The sequence below is a fragment of the Haliotis rubra genome, unplaced genomic scaffold (genome assembly GCF_003918875.1).
Source record: "Haliotis rubra isolate DU_JTF1 unplaced genomic scaffold, ASM391887v1 Scf11, whole genome shotgun sequence".
Lineage (NCBI taxonomy): Eukaryota > Metazoa > Mollusca > Gastropoda > Lepetellida > Haliotidae > Haliotis > Haliotis rubra.
In genome coordinates this window covers 4,062,939-4,073,256 of record NW_025765003.1, presented here as the reverse complement: position 1 = coordinate 4,073,256, position 10,318 = coordinate 4,062,939, and the positions used below count along the sequence as shown (strand labels likewise).

General features: G+C 40.0%; 1 protein-coding gene across 1 annotated transcript; it reads right to left on the bottom strand.

The window, feature by feature from the left end:
* Positions 1 to 1,152: 1,152 nt before the first annotated feature.
* Positions 1,153 to 8,779, bottom strand: LOC124285044 (RNA polymerase II subunit A C-terminal domain phosphatase-like). Its single transcript, XM_046721193.1, is given in 7 exon segments — positions 1,153 to 1,662; positions 1,664 to 3,377; positions 3,934 to 4,181; positions 4,834 to 4,959; positions 5,377 to 5,467; positions 6,457 to 6,555; positions 8,542 to 8,779. Coding segments are annotated over 7 exon segments (2,928 nt in total). The 5' UTR covers positions 8,775 to 8,779; the 3' UTR covers positions 1,153 to 1,245.
* Positions 8,780 to 10,318: the final 1,539 nt, after the last annotated feature.

Here is a 10,318-nt window from a genome sequence, read left to right as displayed (position 1 = left end):
ACAAGCAAACACTTTAACCACCAGGCTACCCCACCGCTCCTAACATGAGAACAGGTGCATGAGCACAGATATAACCACCACTGACAAAACAACCAACAAGATGAACAAGGTGAAGGGAAGCACACATTTCTGCAATGTCCTTTTAACCACACGATGGGATATCTCACCAACTCACAATGTGAATCCCATAGATGATTTCAGCATGTTCAGTACAACTGGGTTTGTTCTTTGTGCTGGGAATACTGGTTTTACATAAACCACAACAAATGATGAATGTAATTATACACATTTTACAATGTGCATGATCATGGCAGATGGCATGAATCCAAATTACCAGAATGAAACTTGAACTCAACACTTTTCATCGATTTGATCACCTTAAGTGTTAGTGAAGTTTTCAAGGTATTTAGCAATATGCCAGTTTCATCAGAGTACGTGACATCAAGAACTGGCTCCACACAATGTATCAAAGTTGGCACACATATCAGTTCTGTGGAGTGACAAGTCATGCATCTACATACTGGGCTAACTGACATCCAACCTTCTCGAAAATAATCTTAGTGAAATTTAGTCCAAAATATAACATGTACATTTTAGTTTTTGTGCCATTCACATTCCTGTCCATTCTCTTCCCACAGAGGTTACTTGTCATATCTTCCTACGAACCTCTGTTCTAATACGGCCATATTTCCTGGTTCTCGTAAAATCCCCTAGCGGCAAAAGATCGCAACACGAATTATCTCCCTTCTTTCTATCCAATCAGAACACGTGTTACAAATGTGAGGCCACAAATATCCCCCATCTGCCGGGGACTTGTGTTGATGTTACACACATGACGTTTAATGGCTAGCTTGTCCGTTGTCAACGAGGGCGATGGAGACGCCACTGATCCGCCATAACATGACTGAGTTCTGTCTAGAAGAAACGTTTGCGCATCGCGCAGGGCAAGAGGTTTAGTTTTCTCGAAGTATACGGAAATTACCGAGGCCTTGCGAATGATCACTTTTGAAACAACGTCGCTGATTGCACAACTAAAGCTGATTGCCTCAAATCACGAGTCTTGAACGCTCACACCATGAAAGGGCCGTATTAGAACAGAGGTTACGTAGGAAGATATGACAGGAGTAACCTCTGTGGGAAGAGAATGATTCCTGTCCTGTCAAGAAGTTATAAATGACAAAAGTGTTTGAGCATCAACCTCCCTGTAGCTGGATGGCATGTGTAAGACGGATGGAGTTGAAATGATTATAACAAGGAGAGGAATTCCTTCTCTACAGCATCAGCGATCTCATCATCCACAGATCCAATAGACTCTCCAGATTCACTTGACACATCTTTTTCTGGAGAAAATGCTTCAACAGTTTTCTCATAACTTTCTAACTCTGTATCAGACTCAGGGACTTCATCCACGGGAGTTTTCTTCTTCTCTTCATCACTGTCCCCCGATGGGGAACGCTTCCTGATGTTCCAACCTCGAGGGAAGTCGCCTGCTAGACTCTCCTCACTACTGGAATCGGAAACATCTCCAAGAACTGACTTTCGTAGCCTCTCTTCGCGATCTTCTTCATCCTCTTCTTCAGAGTCACTTCCATCCTCTTCCATAGTCTCCTCCACCTCTTTGTCCATGAATTCAATGTCTTCATCTGAGAATGATAACAGAGGGATTATAGGAGGAAGAAAAAGGGGTGTTTTCTTTGTTGCCTCTCCTCCGTGGTCCTGCAGCTTCAGTTGAAGGTCCTGCCACAGCACCACTACCACTTGTACTTGGACCAAACACATTATCTCCTTCGACCTCTTTTAATCTGGCCTTCTTGGATCTGTTTGTTCTCACTTCTGGAGTATCAGATGACTCCAAGTCTTCATTTACATCTTCCGATTTCCTCTTATTTGGGTTCGAGGTAGTATGATCAGATTGTCTATCATCACGAGAAACCCATGGACAAGAAATTGAGGTTGCTGGGTCTTCGAGTGGGAACAGCTTCTCTTCAACCCTCTCCCACCGTTCAGCACATGACCATAACCAGTTCACATTCACAATTTTCACACCTTTCACCTTATAAGCTGCATTCACCTTTGCTGTTCCTGGCTTTGCTGCCACTAAATGAGTTGTTCCTTCAGGTTTCTTATCTCCGTTTCTGGCAACAATTGAACTCTGAATGTTTGCTCCCAAAGCACGAGCAACAACATACGCACGACTCCTCTCGGGCTGCATATTAAGAGGCACAACACCACTAAACACAATGCTGCAACCTTTAAGCACCTTCCGTTTAACATAAGGAATGATATCTTTCAGATTTGGAAGTTTGGAATCGGACACTTTATTCTTAATAGTTTGGTCATATAAGTCATAGAAAGCTGTGTGTATTCTGGTGAGGACCTCCTCCAGATGATACAGGTAGTCATCCTCATCGTCCCACTCGATCTCTTCATCATCATCAACCTTAAAGCCGACACTCTTTACTCTCTTTGTATATTCCTTGTGACCTGACTTTGTATCCCCAGAATCAGAGAGTCCATCTCCAGGGCTCTCCTTGCCAATTTCTGTATTATCAGTCAAGGCATTTTGACATCCAGATTGTGAATCTGGTTTTCTGGTTGCATCGTCACCAGGTACTTTAGGGGGTATCGTTGGGTCAGCCGATTCATCATTTGGTACTATAGCAGGTGTCATTGGGTCAGCTGATTCATCATTTGGTGCTTTGGGAGGTATCGTGGAGTCGGCCGATTCATCATTTGGTACTTTGGAAGGAATTGTGGAGTCAGCCGAGTCATCATTAGGTACTTCAGATTTGATCTTTGGATCAGCTGCCTCATCACTGAGTGACATGGGCTTTACTGTGGAATCTGTAGGATCATCACTGACTGATACTGGGGGTTTTACATTAGAGTCAGTACTGGCTTCTGTACTGGCTTCTTTAATTAGTGATTGTGTGTTTTCTTTGGAGTCCATTACAGCTGATGTCAAAGATTCAGGGCCTTTCTGTTCGTTGCTTTCATCCTGACACACTACCTTGTGCGTATTGTCATTAGTGTCAGATTTACCTTCTGCGTGAGGCTCCTGGACAGTTCCATTAACCTGTATCGCACTGCTGGTCTCATTGTCAGTCACCTCTTTCATATCAACTTCAGCACTTTTATCCCCTGCAGTTTCAGTCTTTGCCTTTTGTTCATCCTGAGAATCGGAGGCCCTCCGTACTCGGTGGGTTATAGGAATGCCATCATTCTCAGTCTTTGTAAGTCCTTGTGGTGCATTAATATCAGCAGTTCCTTGGAAAAATCTGTAAGGCTTTACATGTATGAGGTTTGGTGAGAAGTTCCAGACATCTTCCCGATCATCGATGATGCACACCATGGAATCCCCACAGGGAAACAGTGCTCTGAAAATGAAGAACAGTGATATATATGCATCCTTACACCACTGAGATGTTTACAGGTACATAGGTTCAGGAGAGAGCTGTCAGATGACTCACAGTATGGCCTCTGCAAGATCTATCTATAATCGAGCGTGGACTTGACAATTCAATGATTGAGATGCCATCAGATGACAGTGAAACATATTCAATCAAGCAATCCAACCTTTTGATTTGGTCATCTTATGACCAACTTATGTAGGTGAGGATCTGGAAGCCCTACGGTGTTAGAGGCGACCAACGGGATCCAGTGGTCAGGCTCGCTGGCTTGGTTGACACGTCATTGTATCCCAATTGCGTAGATCGATGCTCATGCGGTTGATCACTGGATTGTCTGGTCCAGACTCGATTATTAACAGACCGCCGCCATATAGCTGGAATATTGCTGAGTGTGGCGTAAAACTAAACTCACTCACTCACCCTACGGTGTCATGTTCATGATAACAATACTGAGAATCTACTTCCATGTTAGAAGGCAGGGACTGTACCAGCCTGTGCTCATCACAGCCTGACAATAACTTACTTGAGATTAGCAGTTTTGGACATAGCATTAAAACACTCGTCCCTTGAAAGTATTCGGTGGGAGAAGAACCTCTCATCCGGGTCGAGGAGGCGGGCGATGGTGTGTGCATACATTCTCACACCAAAGGTGCAGATGTGGAGCTCATACATCTTTGAAATCTTCTCCAGGAACTCCCTGGTGTGTGGCCGGAACCGTGTGTGATACCACAGCAAGTTTCGTCCATGCCATAGTTGGAAGTGACTGACACCCTGTAAATAAACATTTTAGGTACAGGGTACTGTTTCACACAGCGATCATACCTCTCATACAACGCAAAACAACAACTGTGCCTCAACCAACTATTGGTGAAACGAGCCAGCCAGATTAATTCATAATGGGACAAAGTTCCACTTAGCAATAATTCTTACAATGAGAAAAAATGACAAAAAACTCAATAAATCTGAGCATACAGTAAATCAAAACTAAGATCCTCACTATCAAACAAGTATTAACCTCACATTAGGATTTCCTCTCACAACAGGCTGACGTAACAGGAAACCTGTTCAAAGAGGCTTTAGTGAGTGAGAGAGTTTAGTTTTACGCGGCACTCAGCAATATTTCAGATTTATGGCAGCGGTCTGTAAATAATCGAGTCTAGACCAGACATTCCAGTGATCAACAGCATGACAAAGAGGCTTTAAACTGAACTCACTCATTCACCCATCGCAATGTTATTCCTGTCACTATCAAAATGTATGGATCACTGATTTGTCCTCTTCAGTTACTGTTGTTTAAACTTCAAATATTCAATGAACAATGTTGGTGATGTCAGTGGATCTTTGAGACACCAATGGAACTTCTATAGTAGCCCAGCAATGAAACTTGACATGAAACATGCACTGACGAAGGGAGATAACCCACCTTGAGGTTGGCTGGAATGTTATCATTGGTGGTGTGTATAAGAGTTTGATCAAGGTCCACCAGAAGAACCAGTTTGCGGGTCTTCAGGAGACGGTTCTCATCCTCCTGGCCTAGTTCCAAGGCTTGCTGAAAATAGGAGCCAGATCTTCACACATGCTCAACTTAATAAGGTAAACTGACTGATTGTTGTCATGGTACTGAACACAATCTTGTACAAATGATTTTTCTTAAAAGGACATAAAATACAGACGTTAAAAAACTTCCACAATGTGTCATGCTATCTCTCACACTGTATTATACGCAAACGCAAACACTGACAGTGAAAGCATCTTAAAAATGATGAGTTGATTGCTATAGAGTGTAACCATGGATGACAAAATTCACCCCAATAAATGGAACATCAATAAACAAATCATTCAAACTGCTTGAAAGATACATCTACAGATTAAACTACTACATTTCCAATGTTGCAATTCATCTTGCTTCTGGAAGTACTGGTTCCACTATGCTATACCTTCAAAATGTTGAAAATCATGTGACTACCTGTTCGCTAATAATGAGTTCAGGTATGCTGTGCACCATTGCCACTGAAGCTGCCACTGTTTCCTTTCTTTCACCTGCCATGCCCAGTTCACTGCAAACATACATTATGTCAGGGCTAACAACACAATAATAAGCATACAATAAAGCACTAATAGTCTACATACAGTACAAATTCATTTCATCATAAAGGAGGTGAATGGCTACTGCATGAATTCCTCTCATATTGCCAAGATCTATTTGAATTGAAACAAGAAAAGAAAATTGTCTTAAGTGAGTTTTATGCCATTTTTAGTAATATTCCAGCAAGATCATGGTGGGGGACACCAGAAATGGCTTCACACATTCACACCAACATTGAACCTGGTCTTCGGCACGATGAGTGAATGTTTGAAACGTTACGCTACCTCAACACCCCTTAAATATCTAACATGAGATTTTTATAATATGAATACTATTTACCCGTCATGATCAATTGTTCTGTTACGTGACTAATATAGAAAATAATACTGATATAACACTTCTACTGATCATCTGTAATATGATGTACTGGTGTTACCAAATTCATTAAATATATCATATTTACTTATTATTTAGATGCATTATAACATGCAAAAGAATCTTTCAAAACTGAAGTCCAAATGACATTACTAGGATTACAGGAAGGTAATAATTAGGAGATAAACATACTGTGTGGGAAAATCAGATGAACATAACAAAATTATAATAGCTCTAAATCTGATTTAAAACTGAACGCGTAGCGTGATGTTTTAAATAAAAAATGACACACAATCAGCCAAATCATGCAGCCTGATCCATTTAGTCAATTTTTACAACCAGTTTAGGTTGAAAATGAAACATACAACTTTATGGATGACAACTTCTTGCATGCAACAAACAGGTTGAAGTTGTGATCCATAAAGTTGTATTTTTCATGTTTGACTCCCCAACTTCAAGAATGCCGATCAAACTATTAGTTTAGGTTGCTTATGACTGATTCTAACCAGGAGATGTAATAAATGAGATGAGTTAGTTCACTAGCACTAAGATCACTTTGTTAACAGGCCTGTACAGTGGCAGTACCTCCTCAAGTCAGCTCCACACATGGCGCACATGTCCTTCATAACGGTGGGATGGCTGCATGGCTCCACAGTTGAGTTGCCAAATATCAGCAACAAGGACCTACATAAAAGAAACACTGGGTATTTTCTTCATCTTGAAACCAGCACAATAAAAATATTTTCAGAAACTCATCAATACATTTTCTGACAACGCTACCCATGTCAAGTGGTTAGTAAAATCTCTATGTTCTTACAGGAATGAGCACAAATTAAACTAATTATTTCAGACTTTCCAGTTTCCCACAATTCATATCAATAACCTTTTATATGATTTAGGATATAGGTATTTTTCTGATATGAACCTTACCAACCACAATATTGATGCCACTTAAAACAACTCTGTGAGTGCGGCGTTAAAACTAAACTCACTCACTCACTAAAACAGCACTGGGTTTTATGTAACCTTAACATCATTTGAACCCATTGATAAATGTCATGACGGTGATATTTTACTAATGGAAACAATACATATATGTCATATAGCAAAGCATCCTGTAAAAAGAGCAATAATTTTGTTCAGTATGTATGAAATATGTCTTTTTCTGTCTTTTAACCGTCTTGATAAAATCTTCTGTTGTCACTAAACAAATTAGCTGTGATAAAGTAACTTGTCAAACTTTGAAATATACAAATACCTTCAGACCTGTTCCAAATTTTATCATTTTCAGCATGTTCAGCAGAGTCTTATTTCAAACAATGGTCTAAGGGTCAAAAGAATATGTGTATGAAAGTATTCAATTTTTTTAGATTATTTCAAGGGGTTAGGGTTTGGGTTTAGGGTTATGGTTTAGGATTAGGTTCAGGGTGGGAACAGGTCAAAATGACAAAAGGGCCAAAACTGGAAAAATCAAAAGGGCCAAAGAAAAGTCAAAAAGGCCTTTGGCCCTTTTGGCTACAACCCTTCAGGGTTAGGGGTTTTATATATTAAAAAAAGCAAAAAAAAAGCAACATCTATTCATAGCCATTGAAGGATAAAAAACAACAACTGGGGGTTACGGGTGGAAATATTTCCCCAAAAAATAATAACCAAAATATACAATGTCAATATTTTCAAAATATAAGTTTCCTCTCGCTATTACGAGTAGTATTGCATCAAATAGACTTTGTAAATATTCGGATGGTGGCTTGTGTTTCAAAATACCAAGTTAAGCTGTCTATAAGATAAAGTTGTCTTTTATGAGTTAGTGACATGATGTATAATTATTCATGCGATGATTGAGAGAACAGATGACTGAGATGTTCCTAAACTTCCGAAAACCCAAAACACGAGCCTGACGAGGTGAGTGAGGTGAAAATTACTGAAATTGGGTTTAACGTCGTGTTTGAGAATATTTCGCTCATATGATGCATGCGTGTGTATGTGCGACTGCTTGTACTAGCCCAGACTGAAGCTGGTTTTATAGTGCTAGCCCACTGAGATACCATGCCGCAGTGAAGCATGAATACCCTACTCAGACACATTATACTGACTCCGAGCTGAACAGTCCTTGTTGGAACCCATTAATGCCGGGCGCCAAGCAGGGACCAACAAGTACCATATTTTAACGTCTTTTGGTATGACGCGATCGGGATCGAACCCGCGACCTTCCGCTCTCCAGGCGGACGCTCTAACCACTACACCACGGAGGTGGTCTCCTGACGAGAATAATGTGGGACAATAATTGATAATTAACGTGCACAAAGTGAACAGGAGTTTCCAGTTATAAATGTAAACTTAACCTTTGGCTAGAATGCACTTTACCGGGCGCAGCCCTCGCTGCTTCCTTTACGATCCTTAGGGTTAGGGTTTAGGGTTTAGGGTTAGCCACCCTTTACGATCCTTAGGGTTAGGGTTTAGGGTTATGCACCCTTTACTATCCTTAGGGTTAGGGTTTAGATCCTTAGGTTAGGCACCCTTTACGATCCTTAGGGTTAGGGGTAACCCCAGCAGCGCTAATTAATCTGAAAAAGTGCGCCCGGTAACCAGTACTCCCAAACCTTTTATCAACGTGTCTGAGGTATGAAATCAGGAATGATTGTTTAATTGCTTTAATGACAGTGACCATACCCAGGGTTTACTTCTTTTTCCTCTTCAACTTCCACGGACTGAACAATACCGCCGCCGGTTGACTTTAATTTCACATTTTTCTGCAATGACTGCGGATTCAGCACATCGTACAATGCAAGCACCACACCCTTTGAAATAGTAGTCCCCTTCCTGACTTTCCATTTCGTTATTTTAATGGGAAATGTGCCGGGAACGACGACTTTCCTAAACTCAGCTTCTGGATCGTCCTCCATGTTGAGTGAAGGATCGCAGTAACAGCGAGTCAGCAGCAAATAGTTGACAGGTATAAGACAACTTTGTTCAGTGAGACAAAATTATTCTATACTTTAGTCATCATTTGCTGTATTCTCTTGTCGTTGCTTTGTATGTTCCACCAAAGAAGTAACTTCAAACTCTTTGCGGATATTTATATTTATTTTTTAACCAATCAAACCACGCAACATTCAAGCGGGCTTATTCAAAGAAAATGGCAGGGACTATGGGATAATTCAACTGGTTTCGTAATGAAGTCAGTTTTTAATTTTAGCATCAACTCTCTATTATTATGAGACTCTGTTACGTATCAATGAGTCAACAATTATTTTCTTTTGACTGGATGACAAGACTATGCAAGACTTCTGAACCAATAACCGCCAAGTGCTGTTATTGTTCACATTTCGATCACACGTTGTCGTCTATTATCACAGAGTCATTATCATAATTTTTGCTGTCACATACCTGTACAACAGTTCATATCCGCACAAAGTTGATGAACAATTTTTCAATGTATGTCATATGAAACCTACCGATGGGAATTAGTGTATTAATCAGTACTATCTTTGGGTGGTGTCTTTATTTGTGTTTTTGATAATTCGATTTCGCCACTATGTTTTTTCAGCTTTCTAATCTTAGCCCATTGATCGATTTTGTTTTGACGGCAATTCTGTTTAAAAGCCCAAAACATAAACCAAATAAATGTGTACCCTGTACAAATAATATCGGACGAGCACCAAAAGGCAACAGGATCAGAACAACCCCCAACTTTTTATGCAAATGAAATCATGCTGCCATGCGGGCAAATGTCAAATTGAAACAAACATCAGTTTGTTAGTTTTCTACTCTTATGTTTTTTTATTGAGACACACTAGAAGCACATGTACACACCCATGTATGTAACACATCCCTATCCAAATAGGAGTTCATATTTCAATTCATTTTACAAAGTTTGCAATAATCTGTTCAAACGTTACTTACAAAGTTTGCAATAATTTGTCCTGATATCTGCTAATGTGTTTGTTATATGGCTGCCTATTTGGTAGTGGTGTTCCTATGATCGATTATAATCGAAAATTGATTGGTTTTTATAATCGATTTAATGAGTTTGAATACATGATACTCAATTTTCGAGGTAAAGCGAGCAGACAGTCACTTCTTGTGCTTTTCCCTCAGTGAATAACGCCTTTATTTACAGATCCATGTTTACGTATCAGTAGTACCCAGATGCAAAAGTTTTGAGTGGATGGTTTCATTCCCCTTGGTGGAATGTTTTTCATTCACTTTTCTAGTCAGTCACTGGCATATGACAAAAAATGTTAATAAATGTATATGCCCTTTCTGTATGGTAGAAACAAATGTTTGTATATTCAGTAGGGCTGCGCAATTTAACTGGTTTATTAATATATACCGGTTCAGACATGAAAGACGATCACAACCGATTCCCACCACTACTATTTGAAACAAATGAGTAAATCAGTATTTAAATACTCTTACATGCATTCGAAAGTCATGCTCGTTTAAC